The sequence below is a fragment of the Hippocampus bargibanti genome, linkage group LG02 (assembly GCF_051943395.1).
Source record: "Hippocampus bargibanti isolate YZ-2025 linkage group LG02, ASM5194339v1, whole genome shotgun sequence".
Lineage (NCBI taxonomy): Eukaryota > Metazoa > Chordata > Actinopteri > Syngnathiformes > Syngnathidae > Hippocampus > Hippocampus bargibanti.
This window is the reverse complement of record NC_142735.1, coordinates 32706017-32732290: the sequence shown is the minus strand read 5'-3', so window position 1 is coordinate 32732290 and position 26274 is coordinate 32706017. Positions and strand designations below refer to the sequence as shown.

The 26274-nt window shown below is 40.5% G+C and overlaps 1 protein-coding gene across 11 annotated transcripts in view; it reads left to right on the top strand.

The window, feature by feature from the left end:
* LOC148902477 (LIM and calponin homology domains-containing protein 1-like) overlaps positions 1-26274 on the top strand; it is a 196247-nt gene that overhangs the window by 20074 nt on the left and 149899 nt on the right. For 9 of the 11 annotated variants that reach the window (XM_088991062.1, XM_088991071.1, XM_088991066.1 and 6 more), the window contains 3 exons: positions 9102-9172; positions 14387-14456; positions 23021-23127. In XM_088991062.1, coding sequence (XP_088847188.1) covers positions 9102-9172; positions 14387-14456; positions 23021-23127 — 248 coding nt within the window. Of the gene's footprint in view, positions 1-9101; positions 9173-14386; positions 14457-14481; positions 15332-15410; positions 15474-23020; positions 23128-26274 lie in introns of those variants that run through there. The other 2 variants (XM_088991067.1, XM_088991070.1) reach the window with 2 other exon arrangements.

Genomic DNA, 26274 nt, shown 5'->3' with positions numbered 1-26274 from the left:
CTGCCTGCATTTCTGTCCGCTCATACGAGTTGGAATCCGTCCAACTCAGCGTGAGTGTCCGGAGTGATTGCCGATAGCCATGTCTCCGTGACGAGTTGCAAGCTGGCTTCTCGGTACTCCCTCTGGTGCCGCGTTAGCGCCGCCAGCTCGTCCATTTTATTCGGGAGCGATCTCACATTCCCCATGATGATGGACGGGAGAACGTGTCGGTATTTTCTCATTCTTTTGCGACGATCTTTCCCTGCCCCACAGCCTCGTTTTCTCCTCTTCAGCCCGTCGGGGGTGTCCGGTGCGGCGGCCGCTAGTCCGCTGTGAGTCGTTCCTCATCTTTCAGAAATAAAATAAGTAACACAGAAAATGCATCCTCCCACCCCCAAGAACAAAGAAAACTTGGAGGACAACATTGTGAAACTTGTTAATTCCTCAATATTTTCCTTAAATGCTGAATTTCTGAAGTGATTGAGACTTTATTGGGGCCCTCTTTTCAATCAAAGCCCCTTTCAAAACCGTGGCTGACGCCTTGTGTCAGAGCAAGGTCAAGGTTCGGTTGTCTCGCTGTCCGTTTGAACAAGACTTCTGGAGTCGTCAATGGCTCATTGTTCCCTTGGCCTCGCAAGAAAACAAAGTGAGCAGGATATTGGAGACTCACGGAGGCCCCCTGGAAAAGTTTGTATGCTTAGAAAGCTTAGCTAAAAAGACTGCAGCCAAGACAGAGGCTCTTCCCGCAAGGCTTTCAAAGGGGGTTTGCCACTATTCACCTTGGGTGATGTGTGGTAAAGTTTTAATAAGCTAAGCCTTATGTTAAGTAGTTTAAAGACGTCGACGTTGGAAGATTGGCACCTTGGAATCAGATTTATCACAACACACAAGTGCCACTGGCGGTGGTCGTTTTAGTGATAACTATCCACCAGACGACACTGTATTGCACTTAGAAATAAATATACTTATATTTAGCTCACAGACATTTCACCTCACGAACATTAAATTCGCGAGCATATAATCTTGGCTAATAAACTAGTTTTTGGCGGACGAACCAAACCACACAGCGCCACGGTGGCTAATGGACTGGTTTTTGGACGATGAACACCAAACCACACAGTCGAACAGCGCCACCATGGTTGGCGGGCTAGTTTTCTTTGAGTGCAGACATGGGACCGAAAAAGACCCCACCACAGGCTAGTGTTAAGCCGAAGAGGACACAAAAGAAAATGACAGTCGATCAGAAGAAAGAGATCATCAAAAAACACCAACAAGGTGTGCGTTTGTGTGACTTAGCGTCCCAGTACCAGTACACTAAATCGACCATTGTTATGTGTGGCGCAGGGAGTTCCTGTGTTGTGTAAGCAACGGTCTCTGGAAATAGAAGAGGTTGAAAAACTTTTGTTGCTTTGGATTAACAAAGAGCAGCTCAGAGGGGACAGTGTGAGTGAGCGTATTATCGCTGAGAAAGCACGGCAACTTCATTCGGATATCATCAAGAGGCAACGACATCAACGACCAGCACAACGGTCAATAAAACGACTTTATTATACAGTACAGTTTATGTATTTAATTATAATACTATAGCACATTTATTAAACATAAAATAAGGTATATTTTGTGTAGTTTTAAGGCTTATTTAGTAGAAAAGTATGTTTTATGGGGACATGCAAACGGATTATTCTGAGTTTAATGGTTTCCTATGGGAAATAAATGTTCGGCAGGCGAACCTTTCACCTTACACACACTTTCTGGGAACCAATTAAGTTCATGAGCTGAGGTATCACTGTATCTTAAAACAGGGTGACCTTAAAACTAAATTTTTATTAAAAAATAAGATTGTCATGCCATTGACATTGTGCTACATTGACTCTCTTGAACGAGTGGACATAGTACTGTTGCTGATGTGATAATGTGGGTTAGTAGGGTGGGGATTTGTGATGGCTATATTGAGAGATATGTGCTGCAGTGTCTGAGAGGACCTTAAAAAGTGCATTGGGCGGATAGTTTTGAAGATATTCTTTTTTTCCACACCCCCACCAGACCGACATCCCCGCTTACTCTGCACCCAAGCCCATTCCCCTGGCCATTTTTGGCACCAGTCACTACTTAATCCAATACAACCGCAAATCCTTGTAGTTAAGCCAAATACTGTTGTTTCCTTTCCGGTTTTTGGCTCGGAACCTTTGTTGATGAATTGAGGAGGAAGTTAGTGGAACTCATCAGGCCAAGAGAGAGGCTAATCCGCAGCACAAACATTGTTCCATCATCTAATCCAGGTAGAAAAGGGATGCAGTGGCCGGAATGCTAACATTTAAGTCACCGTAAAGGAACTTTACTGCAAATTTGGCTCAATTTAATCTGAGGGATTCATCAAGATTTTGGGGGAGTGGTGGAGATGGAAAAGAGGGCCATGTTGGAATTGTGAGTTTTTAAGAATGTCAGAAAACAAGTTAGTCCAAACGTAGCCCCTGGTCCCTACGGTTTGCTTCCTAATGTGATGTGACTTCCCGAAATCACATAATTGGGTGCAGCCTGTGATAGTTTTAAGCACCTGGAAGAAAGAAGCTACAAGCCAGTTGCAACATTGTTTTGCTCCAGTGAAGTCCATGGGCGTGTTCTCACGTGGGATGGACGCACGACTAATCAAGTAGTTGCACAAGATTTGACCAGCAAGACACTCCAATCGATCTGATAGGGTTTGCATTTTTTATTCTGAATCAGTGGTTCTTAAACTGGGTTTGATTGAAACCTAGGGTGAGACGGTCTCGGGTTTGGTGGATCCACCGCCACAGAGGTCCACCCCTCAGTCTCGTTTGCAGTGAGTGGGCACACGTCTGTGTAAGCTCTCAGTCGTACAGGAGTGGTCCATCGATGAGAAGGTTTCTTCAGCCGTCATCTGTACAAAAGTGAAGGTTTCGGACGTCCGAAACCTTCACTTTTGTACAGATGACGGCTGAAGAAACCTTCTCATCGGTGAGTGGGCACAGTCATTGAAAGAAGGGTTCGGTGAATGAGCATATGAAACCGGTGGTGTTCGGTGCCTCCAACAAGATTAAGAACCACTCGGACTCTGAGCAGTTTTAGTCAAGTTGCTGTTTGTTCATGGTAAAAGTCACCACAGTCAGCACTGTCGTCCAAACTCATTTTGTGAGTCGTGTATGTTAAAGGACAACCGACAGCTCCTGACAAGTTGCATCCATAATTTGTAAAATTATTTCAAATGACTTCTACTGAGTGCATTTTACAAAGATTCCACCGCATATTGCTATATTTCACGTTTTAAAACTCGCGCTGAATATTCATGAAGTCTTGTTTTCGAGTTGATAACGAGTTGATAACGATGCCCGAAGTGACGTGACATTCGGTACGCCCCTGAGAAAGCGACACACAATGCATTTTGGGTACTTTTTTTAGTCAGAAAACACTGTGTTCATAGCGAAATTAGAAGGAAAACTACATAAATAATGCGATGGTGAATTATTTCGTGCCACAGCCAATTGTTGTAACATGCATAAAGAAGGTGTAAGTTTACACAAATTCCCAGTGGACAAATCAGCCCATTTCCAACGGAGCTTGTGCGCCACCTTGTGCATTTTCTGGGCGCTACATCGGAGTCCAGATCTTCACCGGTTTCATCGCTTGCAGATGGCTCGAATTGATACGGAAGGACTTATTTAATCGATTGCAAACATTTATGCTTTCCTCTTCAGAACTATTTCAATCATTCATAACAGGATGAGTAACAAGAAATCCTTCATAACAGCATGAGTAACAAGAAAGCATCTTCTCCGAAACTGAACTCACTGAAGCCATTATTGCGATTCTGGAGCAAGGCAGTTGTGAAGGAGTATCCTGGCGTGACGTCACCAACAAGAAGGCGGGACATTCTGAATCTCCCCAGTTTCGAGCTCATTTGTGGCAGTTTTGGGACACTTTAAGTCAGTTTAATTGGTGTTTTGCATTTGACTAAAAATATCAGCCTGTGTTTTGGGTATTTTAGATGCTATGAAATGTTTCTCTGATGTCAGGAAACAAAAAATATTGTTGGTTGTCCTTTAAAGCGGCAGAAGGTACATTGACAACAAAAGGTTTCCTCATCCGTCATCTGTACTTCTTGGAAGGTGTCGGACCTTAGATCAGGGACCTCATAACAGAGGTTATATATACAGTAAATGTATATAGGGCCAGAGCTACCAGCAATTTTTTTGTTCACTGACAAAGCCTGGTGAAATTAGAGTATTTCTTCATACACAGGAAAAAAACAGGATAGTTTGTATTTGATTGAAATCCTGCAACTGTCACATCCTCGTCTGCTCCAGGAGCGTGCCTCTCCCCTCCTGTCTCATCCTCCTCTGTGCCTAGAGCGGGGCCCTCCCCTCCCTACTCTCCAGACTCACTCACCTGTTTCTCATTCCGTTAATTGTGCCTTCTGGCTATAAAAGCCACCCATACCGTTCGGTCTGTGCTGGTGTATTTCCTGATGTCCCCCGTCACCCAGCCGCACGCAGGTCTGTCTCATTTGCTTGCCTCCATTGCTTCATTTCTGTTTTGCCTTTTGTGTCTCAGTAATGACTCTTATTGAATCCCTGTCTCCACCGTGTATTTCGGATCCAACGCTTACTACTTCCCCACGTCCCTCGAGTACTGTCACCACTCCTCGAGCGGACGTGACAGCAACCACCACAATGGGTCACCGTATCATAAGAAGTCCTCAATTAAACAGCAGGTCAGCCATTTTAGTTTGACGCAAAGTTCAGTGAGTTCTAGAACGCTGAAAGCCAAATCAGTCTCATGAAAAAAACTGAACAGGAAGTTGGGCTTTTGTTTCAAATGAACCTTTTTGTTCTGGGTGTTCTCTGAGACCCTTTGTCACACCAGTGTACACATCAACATGGACAAAAGTAGACCAAAACATTTGTATGGTACTTTTTTTGTGGGTCGTGTTTTCAAGTATAATATCACCGATATTATGTATTGGTTATACGATATATTGGGAGTCCAAGATGGTGCCCAAGTAGGCAGCTGTCAGCAAGTGCTCTCATGAGCCTTGCTTTTTTGTTGTTTTTGTCTTGTTTTGTGTTTTCTTTTGTCACTTTGTGCTGTGCGTTGTGTGGAATGGATACAGATTGTTTTTCAGCGATAATACTTTCACTTGCACTGTGGTGGGGTCTTTTTCTGTCCCATAATAGCAAAATGACTACACTTGATAACAAACCACGTCTGCACTCAAGAAAGGGTGTTACAAAAACTAGTCCACCAGCCACCGTGGCGCCGTGTGGTTTGGTTCATCCGCCAAAAACTAGTTCATCCGCCAAGACGATATGCTCGCAAATTTAATGTTCGTGAGGCGAAAAGTTAGTGAGTTTGAGTGTTCGTAAACTGATGTTTCACTCTATCGCTCCATGTTGATGTTTTCCAAGCTGGATTTTTGGCCTATTGTTGTTTTCGTCCCAATAATCGGAAACCAAAGGCATTAGCAGATTACGCGCTCTTGCCAAATTGTATTAACGAGATTATTAGCCCGCGAAGACGCAATTGTGTTTGAATTTAGCAATTACAACAATGCGCTGTCAAAGAAGAAAGGATCCCATTACAAAAGGCAACCACGTGCGTTGACAGCACACATCCTGTGTTTGTATACTCTGTCCTCAACCAAGAGTCAAAATGAGCCTGTTCGGCATCTGTCGCCCCTGGGCTAGAATGACTAGTCACTAGTGCAGGGGTCGGGAACCTATGGCTTGCGAGCCATATATGGCTCTTTTGATGATTGCATATGGCTCGCCGATAAATATTACATATTATAATACATATTGTCGTTTTTTTCGTCGTTCATTTCCCGTTGGGGCTGCAGTTGGCGGCAAGGGCAATTTTGATTGGATGACACTGACCTAGAATGGCCGAAAGCGCCATGTTGATTGGATGATAGTGGCCGTCATGTTCAAATAGGTAAACGCCCCTTTAAATGAGCCCAACTTGTGCACTTCAGCGTGAATGCACCGGAGCATTAGAGGAGAGAAAATGTTCTGATTCTAATTTGCAATGAAACAATACCATCGATGAAACAGTCGAATGTCAGTGACATTTTAACAAGCCCCATGTTAACGTTAGCATCGACATACTTCTGCGAGAAGTAGATTGTAGATAGCAAGTGTGGAAGCTTATGAGCCGTGTGTAGGCTAGCTAGCAGTAACTTCGCCTCTGGACCGGCAAATTGAATTTCATTCCGATCGTTTTCCTGGATTTTTACCAAACACGAGGAACGGAAAACCATCCATGTTAACGTTGAGTATTATCACAGTTATTTTAAATAATACATTCTGATATTTTGTTGAAAAGTAGCCGCGCGTAACCATGAAAATTAGAATAATCCATTCCAAGGCGCCCATACAACATAATTTTCTACAAAATAAGCCTTCAAGGACAACCAACACCATTTTTTTGTTTCCTAACTGACATCAGAAAACGGTTTTATAGCATCTAAAATACCCCAAACTCGCAGGCTGATATTTTTAGTCAAATGCAAAACACCAATAAAAATAAAGTGTCCCAAAACTACTTCCAAATGACCCCGGAGATGCCAAGTTTCAGAAGGTCCCGCCCCCTTGTTTGTGACGTCACGCCAGAACGTCTTGCCTTGCTCTAGAATCAAAAAAATGGCTTCAGATTCGGAGAAGATGCTTTCTTGTTACTCATCCAGTTATGAGTATGATTCAAATAGTTCTGAAGAGGAAAGCATAAATGTTTGCAACCGATTAAAGAAGTCCTCCCATATCAATTTGAGCCGTCAGGACTCCAATGTAGCGTCACAGAAAATACACAAGCTCCGTTGGAAATGGGCTGATTTGTCTGCCGGGAATTTCTGTGAACAAATATCACATAGTAGTCTTGATGCAGCACACAATGATTCACCATCGCATTATTTATGTTTTCCTTCTAATTTTATCATCAACACGGATCAACATGAGGTTTTCAGACCAAACAAAGTAGCCAAAATGCATTGTGTGTCGCTTTCTCGGTCAGGGGCGTTCCAGACGTGACGTCACGTGGATCGTCATCAACTGGAAAACAAGACTTCCTGAATATTCAGCGCAAGTCTTAAAATGTAAAATATAACTATATGCGGTGGATTCTTTGTAAAATACGCTGAGTAGATGTCATTTGAAGTGATTTTACAAATTATGGACAAAACTTTTTCTGAGGCGTCGGTTGTCCTTTAAAACTACACATAATAGACCTTATTTTATGTATTATAAATGTGCTATTGTATTGTAATTAAAAAAAATCAACTGTACTGGATGATAAAGTCATTTTATTGACATTTGTGATGGTAGTTGTCAATGGATGCCGAAATTCCAGGTTGCCTCTTAATGATATCCGAGTGAAGTTGCCGTGCTTTCTCGGCGATAATACCCTCACTCACACTGTCCCCTGCTAGCGGCTTTTCATTAATCCCAATCAACCAAAGTTTTTCAAACTCTTCTATTGCCTGAGACCGTTGCTTAGACAACACAGAAACACCCTTAGCCACACATAGCAACTTAGTGTACTGCTACTGGGACGCTAATTCACACAAACGCACACATCGTTGGTATTTTTCGATGATCTGCCTCTTCTGCTCAACCGTCATGTTCTTTTATGTCCTCTTCGGCTTAACACTAGCCTGTGGTGGGGTCTTTTTCGCTCCCATAATAGCAAAAGCACTCGATAACAAACCACGTCCGCACAAGAACGGTGATGGCACGGTGACGAAAACTAGTCCGCCAGCCACCGTGGCGCTGTTCGACAGTGTGTTATGGTTCACCCGCCGAAAATTAGTTCGTATGCCTTGATTATATTATATTATCACAAATTTAATTTAATATTATCACGAATTTAATGTTCGTAAGGCTAAAAGTTTGTGAGCTAAAGCGTTCCTAAGCCGAGGTATCACTGTATTTAGTTTTATCGGCGAGCCAGATGCAGTCATCAAAGGAACCAGATATGGCTCGCCAGCCATAGGTTGCCCACCCCTGCGTTGAGCCCTTTAACAAACTGTATTTTATTTCTGCGTGTTAGCATTCCTTTTGAAGGAAATTAAAAAAGGAAGAATGTTCCCGAACTATTTGTTTGTGAAACAATGCGATTGACATTCCAGTGAAAACAAGCGAGTCGTGCACATTCCTCTCCGCCGCCTGCGTGCCTCACCTGACAACAGTCACAATGAAGAGATTTCAACGTCTCACAAAAAAAAAAAAAAAAAAAAAAAACTGGCTGTATATAAGCTATCTAGCTGGCTATTAGCTATCTTTCTGGCTAGCTATCTAGCTGGCTTGCTATTAGCTATCTATCTGGTTCGCTATCTAGCTGGCTAGCTATTATCTATATATTACCTAGCTTTCTATCTATGTGAGTTACTTCTGGGTTAAGTGAACGCTGGCACATGTGGCTGCCGCTGCTCAGCCACAGCAAAACTGATCATGTGACTGTAAAGTAACCTTGAGAGTTTTGAAAGGTGCTTACAAATAAAATGTATTATTATTATTATTATTATTAAAGTCAAGGTCAGCTTTATTGTCAAATATGCTCATATGCATGACATACAGCACAGATGAAATTACTGTCCTTACTGATCCTGTGACTATATAGTGACCGTGGGAGTTTTGAAAGGGGCTTAGAAATCAAATGTATTATTATTATTATTATTATTATTATTATTATTATTATTATTATTCAGCATGCAAGGCACTTATAAAGACTTTAACAAACATAATACACACGAAAATGCCAATTTATTAATTAAATAATTAAAACACATCAAATCCAAAGATGCCACGCTTTTTAATTGACTGGCGGGCTGGAGTGCAAATGCATGCAAGCAGGCCGCTCCCACTTCCATTTTGAAATCCCCTGTCACAACACATTAGCTCGCCATGGCCGTTTGCGCAGGATGATTGCATCTTACGCCAAGCTCGTTAGCGTTTAGCACGGTTATGGACCTGACGTATGGCCCGCACCGCTTTGTGTACAATAGCGTTGCCGGTCTTTTGAGACTTCAAAAGACCGGAAATTAAAGTAGCCATATTTGAGTATGGATTTACGGCCTAATAAATTTGCTGATTCACTGATGTTTCCCTCCGTAGGCGGTGACAGGAAGATGCTTTGGTGACAAGAATTTCCGTGGAGGATTGGAGAATGGTATACTGCTATGCGAGTAAGTGTGGCTTTATTTGGATTTTTTTGGTCAGGCTCGAGTGATGAAACACTTTCTTGTGCTTGCCTCCCTTTGTATTTTAACACATTTTTTATAATAATATTAATAATTATTATTATTATACATTTGATTTCTCAGTGCCTTTCAAAACTCTCAAGGTCACTTTACAGTCACTGGATACGTTATTTCCTGTGGGTGAGCAGCTTGCTAGAAAATAGAAAGGTAATAGCTAGCTAGCTAGCCAGATAGATATCTATTAGCTATCTGTTAGCTAGCTAGCTTTCTATCTATTTGAGTTACGTCTGGGTTGAGTGAACGCTGGCGCATGTGGCTGCGATGGTCAGCCGCAGAAAAACTTATCTTGTGACAGTATAGTGACCGTGGGAGTTTTGAAAGGGGCTTAGAAATTTATTATTATTATTATTATTATTATTATAAATACTTTAAGTGGATCGTTCACGCCTGCCTGAGGGGAGTCACTGGAAAAGGTGGTGGGCAGGGTACGGACGGTCCGGTAGGATTTACCGTGCCCTTGTCTTGGTTCTTGCAGTGAGCAGTGTGGTGACCATCGAGGCGCTGCCAAACGCTTCGTGCGCTTACACATCCACGACATTAGATGGCAGTGCCACTCTTTGTCTCCAAAAACATTATTCCTCCCAAATAATAATAATAATAATAATAATAATAATAATAATAATAATAATAATAATAATAATACATTTAATTTCTAAGTGCCTTTCAAAACTCACAAGGTCACGTTACAGTCACAGGATACATTTTTTTCCTGTGGTTGAGCAGCGGTATCCACACGCGCCAGCATTCACTCAACCCGGAAGTAACTCAAATAGATAGCTAATTAGCTAGCAAATGGACAGCTAGCTAGCTAGCAAATAGATAGCTAACTGCTAGCGAATAGATAGGTAATAGCTAGCGAATAGATATCAATGAGAAGGTTTCTTCAGCCGTCATCTGTACTTTTTTGAAGGTGTCGGACGTTTCGCTTCTTATCCAAGAGGCTTCGTCAGCGAACTAAAGTCTTACTGTTGTATCGGCCCTATATATATATCCCTAATGTCCAGACATGGCGGCGCCAGACACAGCTATGATAGGTCCCTACTCTCAGGTTGGGGGGAGCAGAGGACCACTCCCTGTGGCCCCACTGATTGTTCCTACATTCCTGACTAACGACTGGCCTGTTTGCCCCACTCCCTCCGGTATCACCTCATCAGCATTACTAATGTTGCCTAACCTATGTTGCCTAAGCAGGCTATTGTATGAACGATCCAAATTGAACCTCACCCCACCAGACCGGTTTAATGAAGGATTGAGTGGTTTCTAGCTTTTAGGTGCAAATGTACTGCCGATTGAGGCCCACTTGTATTATCCCTGCGATGTTGATAGTCTTTTTTTGAGAATTTGAGAGAGTCTCCCCAATGGACTTCTTTTTACAATTTTCATTCTTACAATGTATTGAATAAACTACATTACTTTGTTTTTCATTTGACAGCCTATCTTTTGGATGCACTATTTTTTGCCTTAACGTGTTTATTGGTTTGAAATAAGTAGGAATTTTGTGTTGCCAAAGGACTCTGTAGTTTTTCAGAAACTCCTGCATTGCAAAGGACTCTTTTTTTCAATTTTTTTTTTTGTGTTTCATGCTTTTTTTTCCATGTTAGGGCTTTGATCCAGCTGTTTTTAAAGTGCAATACAAACCAATTTGGAGTGGTCATTTAACAAATGTCATAAAGAAAGAATAGGGAATGAAACCAAAAATTCTGAAGATACAAAAAGGAGAGGAGTAGCAGTACCTTACATTGCAGGAGTTTCTGAAAAACTACAAAGCGTCCTTTGGCAACACAAAATTCCTACTTACTTCAAACCGATAAACACTTTAAGGCAAAAATTAGTGCATCCAAAATATAGGCTGCCAAATGAAAAACAAAGTAATGTAGTTTATTCAATACATTGTAAGAATGAAAATTGTAAAGAGCAGTACATTGGGGAGACTCAACAAATTCTCAAAAAAAGACTATCAACATCGCAGGGATAATACTAGTGGGCCTCAATAGGCAGTACATTTGCACCTAAAAGCTAGCAACTACTCATTTGATGACAATGAGGTTAAAATCTTAGCAAAAGAACATAGATGGTTTGAAAGGGGAGTAAAAGAAGCGATTCTCATAAAACAACTAAGTCCTCCATTGAACCGGTCTGGTGGGCTGAGGTTCAATTTGTATTGTTCATGCAATAGCCTGCTTAGGGAACATAGGTTAGGCAACATTAATAATGCTGATGAGGTGATACTGGAGGGAGGGGGGCAAACAGGCCAGTCGTTAGTCAGGAATGGAGGAACAATCGGTGGGGCCGCAGGGAGTGGGGTCCTCTGCTACCCCCAACCTGTGAGTAGGGACCTATCATAGCTGTGTCCGGCGGCGCCATGTCTGGACATTAGGGATATATATATATATATATATATATATATATATATATATATATATATATGGCCGATACTACCAGTAAAACTTTAGTTCGCTGACGAAGCCTCTTGGATAAGAAGCGAAATGTCCGACACCTTCAAAAATGTACAGATGACGGCTGAGAAACCTTCTCATCGATGGACCACTCCTGTACGACTGAGACCTTACACAGACGTAGCGAATAGATAGCATTCACTGCATACAAAATGTGTCCAGTTCAGTGTTTTTGTCATTGTCACTCATATTCCAGGACACATATAATATTGAGTTTTAGGACGACATAAACATTGAATGCAGCGTAAGAAACTTTAATTTTCTCTTCTTTCATCAGAAAAAAATAGTTAATTCCTAAATTATGGGTCTCGAGTTGAGAACTTGAAAAACATGGAAATGCAGCCCCCTTGAGGAAGGGGAAATCATTGCCAGAGGTCTGGCCAGCATTTTATCGGCAACCAAGCATGTAAAAACAAAAAAAAAGAACTAAATCTGGAATGGCGCTTTACCTTATAGTTTCAATTCCCAAATAAATTTGTGAATGACAATGAATGAGTTAAAATGTATTTTAATGCACAAAGAAATAGAACGATTATTGTAATTTCAAAAATACAGTGAGACCTCAACTTACGAACTTAATTGGTTCCCAGACAGAGTGTGTAAGGCGAAAAGTGTGTATCCCCAAAAAAAAAAAAAAAATCCCATTGGAAGCCATTAAAATGGGAATAATCCATTCACGGGTTTCCATAAAATATACTTTTCAACTAAATAAGCCTTAAAACTACACACAACATACCTTATTCTATGTATAATAAATGTGCTATTGTATTGTAATGAAAGAAATACACTGCATTGTATTATAAAGTCACTTTATTTACATTTGTGATGGTCATTGATGGCTTGATGGAATGGCGTTGGAGGTTGGCGTTGGAGGCTAAATGACACAAATGCACACCTCGTTCGTGTTTTTCAATTATCTCCTTCTCAGCGACAGTGATTTTATTTTGTGTCTTCTTGGGCTGAACACGAGCCTGTGGTGGTTTTTTTTTTTTTAGTAAAATTATCAGCAAAAAGCTCCAAGTAGGCGATTGACGTGTGCATTCAATGAGAGGGGGTGTGGAAAGTAGCGCCGGGTTGAGCACTCTTCGATCGTGTGCTTCCGCCGAAGATCACTCCGCCAGATCCCAAGGTCGTGTGCTTTGGTGTTCTTCCGCCAAAGATTACTCCACCAGCCGTGGTGGGTGTGTATTATGAAAATAGTGCTTATTATAAAGTTTAATTTTCATAAATTTTACGTTCGTAAGACGAAAAGTTTGTAAGATAAGGTGTTCGTAAGTTGAGGTGTCACTGTTTTCAGAAATTCAGAAAAACATAAGAAATATTAAAAACCAAATATTAAAACTAATAATAAATGTAGTAAAACATGTTGTTGTTTGGAAAATACTTAAAGGACAACCGACACCATTTTTTTTATTTCTAACTGACATCAGAAAAAAAAACTTTTTATAGCATCTAAAATACCCAAAACACACAGGCTGATATTTTTAGTCAAATGCAAAACACCAATAAAAATGACGTACAGTTGCTAAATCTGCAAAAAAAATGAGCTGTGAATTGGGCATTTGCAGAAAGTCCCGCCCCCGGTTCGTGACGTCACGCCAAGACGTCTTGCCTTGCTCGAGAATCAAAACAATGGCTTCGGATTCGGAGAAGATGCTTTCTTGTTACGCCTCCAGTTATGAATATGATTCAAATAGTTCTGAAGAGGGAAGCATAAATCTTTGCAATCGATTAAAGACGTTCTTCTGGGTCATTTTGAGGCATCAAGACTGATGTGTAGCACCCCGAGAAAATGCAGAAGATGGCGCCAGAGCTCCTTTGATTTGTATGCTTGGAATTTGTCAGCGAATATCAAATAGTCTTTTGTCGCAATACACAACGATTCACCATCACGTTATTCATGTTTTTTCCTTCAAATTTCACAATCAACGCGAAGTTTTCAGACCAAACAAAGTACCGCAAAATGCATTGTGTGTCCTTTCTCGTTTTCATCAGGACTCGTCACCAACTCAAAAACAAGACTTCCTGAATATTCAGCGTGAGTCTTAAAATGTAAAATATAACTATATGCGGTGGAATCTTTGTAAAATACGCTCAGTAGAAGTCATTTGAAGCGATTTTACAAATTATGGACACAACTTGTGTGGAGGCGTCAGTTGTCCTTTAACACACCAAACAATTGAAATATATTTGTAATATGTAAACACTTAACTCTTTCACTGCCAGACATGCAAAAATGTGTCCACTCCAGTGCCATGGTTTTTGTCATTGTCATTTGAATTCCAGGACATACAGAATATTGAGTTTTAGGACGACATAATATAACACTTCAGTGTTAGAAATTTTAGATTCTCTTTTTTCATCAGAAAAAAAGAGTTAATTCCTAAGTTATATGGGGCTGGAGTTATCTGAGCTTGAAATGGGGGCAGATGTCCAAAATACAATGCAGTACATCCTGAAATTAGTTCATATAGCGCTTTAACAAAAGCTGAACCTGTAACAAAGCGCTAACATGGGAATAAGGTAAAAGCTGCCCCCTCGTGGAAAAGAAAGACAGAGGCCATGGCCAGCGCTTGATCGGCAACCAAGTTTGAAAAAAAAACACAAACAAAACCCGAACAAATTCGGGAATGCTGGAAGGTGCTTCATGGTTCAGAAATTGTGTTCATTTTGTCATTTTCAGGTTACTGAGCTCCATTAAACCCGGCTTGGTGAAGAAAATCAATAGGCTTCCAACACCCATTGCTTTTCTGGTAAGTCATTTAGTTATTTTTATGTGCCATTTTTTTTTCTTTGGGGCGGGTAAGGGTAGGATTGGATGGATTGCACTAGCAGTCTCGCAGTGGAGAAATTTACATATCATAGAAGCAAGGTGACGTAAGTAAGAGGAAAGGAAAAAGTAGAAAAACAAACTACAGGAGCTGCTGGAAAGGCAGCCGTTCTCGCTGCGCCATTTTGAAGTCAAAGAATAAAGTAACAAAATAATAGGACAACACTAAGACACAGTCATTTAATTGTAGGCACTTTCTGTACCTTCTTTGTTGCATGAAGCAGTTCAAGGTGAAAGAGTAGAGAACCAAAGCGTTCTTTTCACCGGTGCACCAGGGACGTCATGGTGAAATGTGCACATCTGCTACAAGCTAAATGTTGAAAGCAAACAGGGAGCTGTAGCATCCATTGACGGAAAGAGATTGTCTCACATCATCTGTCCCACATAAATCTGCTTCAATTCCAAGCCGCGACAGTTCAGCTGTAGCATGTTTATCTGCGAATAATAATAATAATAATAATAATAATAATAATAATAATAATAATAATAATAATAATAATAATACATTTCATTTATAAGCGCCTTTCAAAACTCTCAAGGTCAGTGTATTGTAGGTGTTCAAATACAGTGGGACCTCAACTTACAAACACCTCAACTACAAACTTTTTGTCTTACAAATGTCAAATTTATGAAAATTAAACCTTATAATAAGCACTATTTTCATAATACACACCCACCACGGCTGACGGAGTGATCTTCAGCGGAAGCACACGACCGAACAGCACCAGAGGTTAAGTTACCAACAGTCCTTATGGAAGGTGACTCTCCTTCCGTAAACCATCAACGACCATCAAAAAGGTAAATACAACTTTATTTTACAGCACAGTTTATTTCTTTAATTACAGTCCTCATGTAATGCGCCTCTCTTTCCAAACAGCAATTCCCTTTGACCTTCGACCTCCAATGCCATTCCATCAAGCCATAAATGACCATCACAAATGTAAATAAAGTGACTTTATGATACAATTCAGTATATTTCTTTCATTACAATACAATAGCACAATTTATTATACATAGAATGAGGTATGTTGTGTGTAGTTTTAAGGCTTATTTAGTTGAAAAGTATATTTTATGGAAACCCGGGAACGGATTATTCCCATTTTAATGGTTCGCTATGGGAATTCTTTTTTTGAGATACACACTTTTCGCCTTACACACTCTGTCTGGGAACCAATTAAGTTCGTAACTTGAGGTCTCACTGTACCTGACATGTTTCGGCGTATACTTCCGCCTTCGTCAGAGTGTCACGGATGTTGTTGTGACGCGCCTGTTTAGCTGGTGTTACTATGACTGTGTGACCTACCTGTCAGATCTGACAGGCAAGTCACGCTCCGCGCTGTCCGCTCGTCCCTCCAGGATACTGCTCCAGGTAGTAGAGAGCATGTAAGATCCCACTGTCTGTAAGAAAATAATCTGGTTTTAATTAGATATCAAGTAGACAGGATGAATTTAGTACAACTAACTCTCAAGGTCACTTTACAGTCACGGTGGGTGAGCAGTGGCAGCCACATGCGCTAGCGTGCTACCTAGCTTCCTAGCGCTAGCTAGGGAGCTAGGTAAGTAGTAGAGATAGAGATAGATAGAAATAGCTCATCAGCTAGATAGCTATCAAACGAGCCAGACAGCTAATAGATAGCTAGATAGCCATCCAGTCACACAGACAACAGATAGCTAATAAATAATACATAGCAAATAGATAGCAAATAGCTAGGCATTCAGTTCACTCAACCCGGAATAACTCAAACAGATGGAAAGCTAGCTAATAGCTAGCTAGCTAGCAAGATGGATAGCTAGCTAGCAAGATGGATAGCTAGATCGATAGATATAGGTATGCTACAGTGACCTATATTCCACCGCGATTGTTTCTGTCCAGTGAACCGAGCGCACTCTGTACTCGCAGTCATCTATCATTGCATTTTTTCTTCAGTATGTCATGGTTTTTGGTGGGATTTTCTAAGATATGCAGCTTGTGATGACATATTACACGTTGCCCTCCATGCTGGTTCTTGAAATTTCTGAATGCGCCAACGAGAAACGGGAAAAAATGGATTGAAGTTTATGTTCCTTTTGCGAACACTACAGTTTATAAAGGTGAGTAAGTTGTTATTTTTATAACTCATAGAATTGGTAGAATATCTTTTTTCTCCATAACTGCCAAGCTTCAAGCAAAAAGAAGGATTCGCATATATATTTCTTGAGCTCGCAATTTACTTTCCTAGTATTCAGTGACAGCCATTTTTGATTTCTGACGAAAATCTGCCTGCATTTGATTGTTGATATTTGCTATTGCATTTATATTTTGAATATTTTTTTGTGTTTTCTGTTCTTATTTAGAATGTCAAAAGCTTTCCAATGGTACCTTACTCGTTAAGGACACATTTTAAGATAAAAAACTGGGTCACAGATTTTCATTGTTTTAACTGTAATTACAGGCAGAAAATCCCCATATTTTGAAAAATTTCCTTATTATTTTTCATAGAACAACAATCTATACATCAATTGAAAGATATTTAAATGCACTTTAATATGGTATTAGAAAATGTGATGATGAATTATTATTGAAACATTTTGTAACATGCCAAATAGATGGATGTATGGATAGATGGATAGACATTTAGCTAACAGCTAGTCAGCTAGATAGCTATCAAACGAGCCAGACAGCTCATAGATAGCTAGCTAGCTAGATAGCCATCCAGACAGACAGACAACAGATAGCTAATAGATAATAAATCGCAAATATATAGCAAATAGCTAGCTAGCTAGGCGTTCAGCGTTCACTCAATCCGGAATAACTAAAATAGTTAGAAAGCTAATCAGCTAGCTAATAGCTAGCTAGCTTGATGGACAGATAGATAAACGGACGGATAGATGGATAGATGGATAGATAGATATAGCCATAAAACTAATAGCTAGTCAGCTAGATAGCTATCAAACGACCCAGACAGCTCATAGATAGCTAGCTAGATAGCCAACCAGACAGACAGACAACAGATAGCTAATAGATAATAAATAGCAAATATATAGCAAATGGCTAGCTAGCTAGGCGTTCAACGTTCACTCAACCCGGACTAACTCAAATAGATAGAAAGTGAGCCAGATTGCTAATAGATAGCTAGCTAGATAGCCATCCAGATAGACATATGATTTTATTATAGTCATTGTAGATAAACTCCTGTATTATTGTTTCCAAAAAAAACATACTCCGGTACGCCTTACACACTGAAAAATACATTCTATCTTCACACCCCAACCCCGCAGGTTTTTTTTTTTTTTTTTTTTACTGACCAGGGCTGTAATTAGGGAGGTGACAAACAACCAAACAAGAGCTCTGCTGTTATCAGTCTCCATCATAAAACAGAGGCAACTCCCCCCTTCCTTTTTTGTATTTAGGGCTAATGGGAAAACAACCCTCTCAGGAGTTTTTTTGGTCATTAGCAGCTCAGCCGCCGTCAAACGGTTGCTTGTTGCCTGTTTACGTTTGAACCATTTACCAGTCAAATGCCATTCTGAGGTCGTCATTTTCCTGCTTTAGGAAAACAGACACATAATTGCATTATTAAAAAAACTGATACCATGCCAAAAATATTTTTAAATGGCCTCTATTAATTATGAAGTTACTGGAAGCAAACGCATCAGTAAGATGGCATGATGGCATGATGGCAACCAGGCAGGGAGAAGGTATGGGTAAATTTGACCTAAGTTCACTTCAAAAATACGGCAAATTGAACTCATTCACCTCAGCTTACGAACTGAATTGGTTCCCAGAAAGTGTGTATAAGGCGAAAGGTTCGTCAGCCAAACATTTATTTTCCATAAAAAACAATTAAAACTGAGAATAATCCGTTCCCGGGTCCCCATAAAACATAACTGTCAACTAAATAAGCCTTAAAACTATGCAAAATATACATTATTTTATGTATAATTAATGTGCTATTGAATTGTAATTAAAGAAATAAACTGCACTCTAAAACAAAGTACAGTGATACCTTGGCTTACAAACTTAATTGGTTCCTAGACAGAGTGTGTAAGGCGAAAAGTGTGTATCCCCAAAAATTAATTTCCCATAGGAAACCATAAAAACGAGAATAATCCGTTCCCAGGTCCCCATAAAATATGTGACGGAGGAAGGAAATTCATTGTTTGGAAGGAGAGTCCCCTTCCATAAAAACTTCGGGGAGCTTTTCTGTCGGAGGGGTGCTCACACGTTCAAATCTCTTTGCTACGGATGACTCGGCTACAGGATGTTCTTTTCTCTTAAAATATCTATCCAATGACACTTGCTCTCACTACCATGGCCACATCACTAGATTTCACAGCCTCCTTATTCTTTATTCTCGTACTCATCATAGATTTCGCCATGCTGTATTCCCTACCAGGGGTGCTCAATACGTCGATGGTGATCGATCAATCGATCTCCATTGTACTATTGGTAGATCGCAAGACAAGGTGATGTGACATCGTCAGGAACTGACGCTTAACAAATCAAGTGGAGTTCTTTTGAAAAAAACTCGACGTGAGCCAATCAGCCATCCCTTTATTTGATTGATACACCGGAGAACCAATCAAATGACATCTCATTGAGAGACTCACTGTGAGCTCAAACAACGTCCCTTCGTTGCAAAGTGAACAAGGATGTCGTTAGTTACATCCTAATTTTTCGCTCGGTTTTTCCCCTTAAATGTAAGATAGGGTATAAAAAAGTGGAAGAGCTGGACCAAGTAAGAAGAAAAAACGTATCACTTTCATACAGAATGAGAGGATGACTTTTTTCACAATGACATTTTCAAGTGTGGTTGTCTCGTCTGCCAGTTATCAGAGTGAACTCAGGTAATGGCAAACAATTGACATAATTATGTTGTGTTGTGCAACATATGCGGATATACATCAACATAAATTGCAATAATCTTCACTATGTTTCTCAATAAATATAATGAGTAGATCATTTTGATTTGGTCATTTCAAAATTAGCTCCCTTGCTGAAAAAAGTGTGAGCACCCCTGCCCTAGCCATATCAGACACTCGCACACCTCCTTCATATTTTGCTATTATTTCTTTCTTAAATGCAATAGTTGTACGCACTACTTTTCTTTTTTAACTTGTAGCAGCACTTACTTTCCTTGGAGGCATGATTAGGGGCTAAAACTCTTCGTACACCTGAATTAAACACGAGAGCAAAACGCAGCACGTCCGCTAGCGACAACAGTTGGTCACAGGCAGAGCGATACACCCGCCGCTCAGCATCCCACCCTCTCGTACGCACTCACGCGTCGTACCGGCGTTCGAACTCCGATTGTTGTTCGAACTACGAAGCAAGAATATCTCAAATATTTTGTTCGGACTCCGATTTGTTCGAACTGTGAGTCGTGAAAATACAAATTGGAGTTGCACAATAAACTCGGGTGCACCTTATACACCGCAAAATACGTTATTTTGTTCAAAAATCCAAATTTCTTTTCATTAACGCATTTTCTTCTGGAAAAAGAAACTTTCTAATCTTCAAGAGTGCTGTCAAAAAATGTGTTTTATGTGGAGTTGTGGGTGAGTGACAGCTGAGTGGAGGTAGTGCCCCAAACACAGGACACCATGGGTTGACCTTTTCTCTTTTTTCCTGAGCGCGGTGAGAATGTTCTCCAGTGTGTGTGTTTTTGTGTGCATGTCTGCGTGTGTGTGTAAATGTATTTTATCTCCATGCAGGATAACATGCACAGCCGTTTAAATGCTCATTTTCGATTCATTTCCACCCTACAGTAGAGTTGACTTTGGTCTCATGAATGTAAAGTCATTGTATTTGTGTTTCGGTCTGGTTGAAATCAGAGTGGAGAGGAAACGGCGGCACCCTGAGATGGAGAGAGAGAGAAATATTGGCTTGCAGTCTATTCACAATGAGAGAAAGCAGGGAAACCAAGACGGAAAGTGCACATGGGATGGGGAGAGCGAGAACGGGAGAGAGAGGGAGATGGAGGGGGACAGGGAGAGGGGGAAAGAGAAAAAATGGGGAGGGGCAGAGGGGGGTGAGAGAGAGAGACAGAGAGAGTGAGAAAGGTAGAGAGAGAGGTGGGTAGAGAGAGGGAGCGAGAAACAGGTAGAGAGAGGGAGGGAGAGGGAGGGAGAGGTTGAGATAGAAATAGGTGGGTAGAGAGACTGTAAGAGAGTGTGAAAGTGTGTGTGAGTGATTGAGTGAGTGAGTGAGTGAGTGAGTGAGTGAGTGAGTGAGTGAGTGAGTGAGTGAGAGAGAGAGAGAGAGAGAGAGAGAGAGAGAGAGAGAGTGTGACCGATGCCAAAGACTGCTGATTTTTTTCAAAGTACTGAAACACAGAACACCATTCAATGTTCTTACATCGCTAGCTATTAGCTAGCTATTTGCTAGCTAGCTAGCTAGCAAAAAGAGTGGCACTGCCATCTAGTTTCCTGGATGTGTAAGTGCACAAAGTGTTTGGCAGCGCCTCAATGGTCACCACACTGCTCACTGCAAGAACCAAGACAAGGGCACGGTAAATCCTCCCAGACCCTCTGCACCCTGCCCACCACCTTTTCCAGCGACTCCACACAGGCAGGCGTGAACGATCCACTTAAACTATCTATATACTAGCTATCTAGCTAGTAGTATCTATCTACTAGCTAGCTAGCTAGCTTTCTATCTATTTGAGTTGCTTCCGGGTTGAGTGAACGCTGGCGCTTGTGGCTACCGATGCTCAACCACAGAAAAACGTGTGACTAAAGTGACCTTGAGAGTTATGAAAGGTGCTTATCAATGAAATGTATTATTATTACAGTGAGGCCTCGGTTTTCGAACACCTTGCCTTACGAAATTTTCGGTTTACGAACGTTAAATTTATGAAAATTAAACTTAGATTTAGCACTATTTTTCGGGATACACACCCACCACGGCTGGCGGAGTAATCTTCGACGGAAGAACACCAAAGCACAGGACCGAACAGCGCCTCAGCCGTCCGACTTTTCCACACCCCCTTTACCTGAATGCACACATCGATCATCTTCAACGATACTTTTGCTGTTATTGTGACAGGTTAAAAAGTACCTTATTTAGTATTTTGGTTACATTCCAGTTATATTGGTTTACAAATGATATATATCTAAAATGTTTATTTAAACAAGGAACGCCAGCTTTGTTTAGTGTTTCGTGTCAGACTGATTTAAATTGTTGGACAGTTAGTTGTCATGCACATACGTTTGCATTTGAAGTAAACCACTGTTGATGTACACCTCCCACAACACCGTATCTCCCTTACCATAGTGGAAAGCGCAACATTTTGGAGGCACCTCTGGGATATTTTGGTTCCAGTGTTGTGTACCAGCCATGGGTAAAAGCGGTGGGTTGCTGACCACACGTCGCCTCCAATGATTTTTTTTTACAGATACTTATACTGCTGTTATGGGACCGAAAAAGACCCCACCACAGGCTCATATTCAGCCAAAGAAGACACAAAACAAAATTACAGTCGAGGAGTAGAAGGAGATCATTGAGAAACATGAACGGTGTGCTAAGTCCATTTCAATGTGTATCATTGTGTTCAGCTGATAGAAAAGGCTTGGCATGGTGTTACCCTTCGATCCTTGAAAGTGGTGTCCCATGGAAGAATTGGTGTCCCGCATGCATCCTTGAGAGGGACTTTGAAGGATTTGATCCTCATGACTGTTGTTTTGGACGACAATGTTTCCATTGGATAGAACATGGGACTCGAAGTGGATGCAGATGACATCCATGAGCTTGTTGCTGACCATAATGAGGTCCTCAACAAATAGGATTTGATTTGCCTTGAAGAGGACGAGCAGAAGCAAGCCAGAAAGCAACAGGTGTCAATTAAGAGCCATCAACGACCACCACAAATGTAAATAAAGTGACTATATTATATAGTGCAGTGTATTTCTTTCATTACAATACAATAGCACATTTGTTATATAGTACATACAATAAGGTATATTGTGTGTAATTTTAAGGCTTAATTAGTTGAAAATTATAGTACATGGAGACCTGGGAACGGATTATTCTCATTTTAATAGTTTCCTATGGGAAATTATTTTTGGGGATACACACGTTTCGCCTTACACACTGTGTCTGGGAACCAATTAAGTTCGTAAGTTGAGGTCTCACTGTATTTTTGAAATTACAATAATCGTTCTATTTCTTTGTGCATTAAAATACCTTTTAACTCATTCATTGTCATTCACAAATTTATTTGGGAATTGAAACTATAACGTAAAGCGCCATTCCAGATTTTGTTATTTACCAATTAAGTTCGTAAGCCAAGGCCCCACTGTAATTTATTATTATTATTATTATTATTATTATTATTATTATTATTATTATTATTACTTATTATTATTATTATTATTATTATTATTATTATTATTATTGAAATGCTGCTGTTTTGGTCAAGAATCAGAAAAACCTTTATTCGTCCCACAATGGAGAAATTTGAGTTCTAATACTCTTAGCGGTTAACTATCCAACGAACATGTGCGCAGGACAACCTGAGTGTGTTTCTGCGTGGATGTGAGGATTTGGGACTGATGGGGACGCAACTTTTTGACCCCGGAGACCTTCAGGACACATCGGCGCGCTCTGCTTCCAAGTAAGTCTGACAGTTTGCTCACCTTTCCACTCAACTTTGCACAACAACTTGCACATTGCAAGAACATGCACAATGGACGTACCGTATATTCCGGTGTATAAGGTGCACCCCAAAGCCTCGATTGTCAAAAGATGACCCAGCACCTTATATGCCGGTCAGTGCGCCTTATATGTGAAGTCATATTGAGCCTCAACAGGTCTCGCAACTACTGTACTGTCAAAAGCCACAGACTCAATTTCCACCTGTAGAAGAAGTAGTGTGTAAGCCAAGCCTCTATAACACAGGCGTCAAAGTCAAGGCCCGCGGGCCAAATCCGGCCCGCCACATCATTTTTTTCGGCCCGCGAAAGCAAATCAAACTTGTTAAATTCCATAATTGCTAAAATCTGAGCCAAAATTTCATATTTTTGGATGTCAACCACAATAAGTCATTATTCTTGCCTTCAGATTTGAAAACGAGTTATTCATTAATTTGCTGTGTGCTCTATATGTAATATTTGAAGGGATTTAAACATTCTAATGGGTTCCCCAAATTCATAACAGCCCTTGAGAGGAAACCATAACTACAATGTGGCCCGCGGCAAAAAATGACTTTGACACCCCTGCTCTATAAGTATAAGGCGCACCCCCAATGAATGGTGTATTTTCAAACTTTTTCCATATATAAGGCGCAGCGGACTATAAGGCGCACCTTCAATGAATGAAAAAATGTTTTCCAAATATATAAAATGTGTCCAAATATAAGGCATACAACATTATGAGGTACAAGTACCATATTTTCTGGTGTATAAGGCACATCTTTAATGAATGACAAAAAGTTCCAAATATACAAAAGTTTTTGAAATATAATGCATATCACATTATAAGGTACCAGTACCGTATTTTCTGATGTATCAGGCGCACCCCCAATAAATGGTGTATTTTCAAACTGTTTTCCATATATAAGGCGCACCTTCAATGAATGACACAAGTTTTCCAAATATGATCTATAAATATATAACACTTTTCAAAATATAAGGCATATCACATTATAAGGCACAAGTACCGTATTTTCCGGTGTATAGGGCGTCCCCCAATGAATGATATATTTTCAAACCTTTTCCATATATAAGGCACAGTGGATTATAAGGCGCACCTTCAATGAATGACAAAAAGTTCCAAATACAGTAAAGTCTCGTTATATCGATATCGGATATATCGATAGTCCCGGTTATATCGATACTATTTCTATGCACGCACGGAGAAAATTAATGCAAAAAGGGTCGGATATATCGATAGTCCTGGTTATATCGATATTTTTTCGGACTCCCTTGAATATCTATATAACGAGACTTTACTGTATAATATATAAATCTATACAGTGATCCCTTGCTACTTTGCGGTTCACTTATCGTGGTTTCAGTGCATCACATTTTTTTTTCAGGGAAAAAAACCTTCAGAATTAAACAAAAGCCAAATGACTCAGTTTTTTACATGGCTGTAGCTTGATTGGTTCCCAGCACTGATGTCACTGAAGAAAAGACAGGAAGCAGAGCGGGAGGTAGCAGAGCTGAATATGTTGAGGTTTTCTTTGGGAGTGACCACGTTGGATAGGATCAGGAATGAGTACATTAGAGGGACTACTCATATTAGAGGGTTTGGAGAGAAAGTCAGAGAGGCCAGACTGAGATGGTTTGGACATGTCCAGAGGAAAGAGAGTGACTATATCGGAGAAGGATGCTGAGCCTTGAACTGCCAGGCAGGAGACCGAGAGAAAGACCGAAGAGGAGGTTTAATGATGTGGTCAAAGAGGACATGTAGGTAGCTATAGTGTGAGAGAAGAGGATGCACAAAACCGGGTTAGATGGAGGACATTGATTCGCTGTGGCAACCCCTGAAGGGAAAAGCCGAAAGGAAAAGAAGAGACGAGAATCTGCCTGCATTTGATCATTGATATTTGCTTATTTATATTTTGAATCTGTTCTTCTGTTCTCTATCCTTGTTTTTAATTTTAAAAGCTTTCCAATGGTACCTTACACGTTAAGATCTGCCAAAAATTAAGAATGTTATGATAGTTTAAACTGTAATAAAGAACTCTGTCACAGATTTTCGTTGTTTTAACTGTGTAATTACAGGCAAAAAAATCCCCTCATATTTCAGAAATTAAAAAATCCATTCTTCTTTTCCTTTCGGCTTTTCCCTTCAAGGGGTCGCCACAGCAAATCAGTGTACTCCTTCTTCAGAGGTTTGATTCGCATGTTTGTTTTGGCCAAGCTTTTACGTCGGATGCCCTTCCTGACACAACCCTCTGTATTTATCCGGGCTTGGGACCGGCACAAGAAGACTTGTGTCCCCTTGTGGCTACAGAACAAGCAACTCGCTCAGTAAAAGGCTCCCAAACACAAAATGGTCAGTGGCACAGAAACAATCAATAAAATCCATTATTTCCTTATTTTTTGTGATACACACATTTAATGTTCCAGGGGCCTGCAGAACTGATTGTGAAGGTGTCCAGGTCGATTTCTGACCCTGGTAACAAATGATGGATGAAATGTGATTGGTTAAATGCTTATATACAAAAACACACATGGAAACAGTGCAACAGGGGGAAAGGAAGCTGAAAGACAATTTGGATTTATTTAATAAGAATTAATTTACAAAATATCATTAATTAGTCTGTAATTCAGATATTTTTAGGCTAGCAAAGACGGCTTTTCAAGCCTTGACGGTCCGCCTCTGCTCCAATCCATATTTCCTTTAAAAATGCACAGTAGTGTGCAATTTAACAAATCAAAGGACACGAGTCTATGAAAATACATCTCTGATGTTATATTTATACAGTGATACCTCAGATTACGAACGCTTTAGCTAACAAACCTTTCGCTTTACGAACGTTAAATTCGCGAGAATATAATCTTGGCATACAAACTATTTTTCGGGAAACACACACAGCACCACAATCAGTGTCGTGTCGTTCGCGAACGAGCCGGTTCTTGGAGCTGGATGGAAGCGAACAAAGCTGAAAATGGCAGCCAGCTTTTTCTTCCTTCTATTTCCCACCCCCAGTGATTGGTCAAGATCTGTGGTAGAGGAGGGAGGGGACACACGCAGCAGTGAGCGGGGGAAGGGGTTACAGAAACCGAAACACACACACACACACACGCGCGAA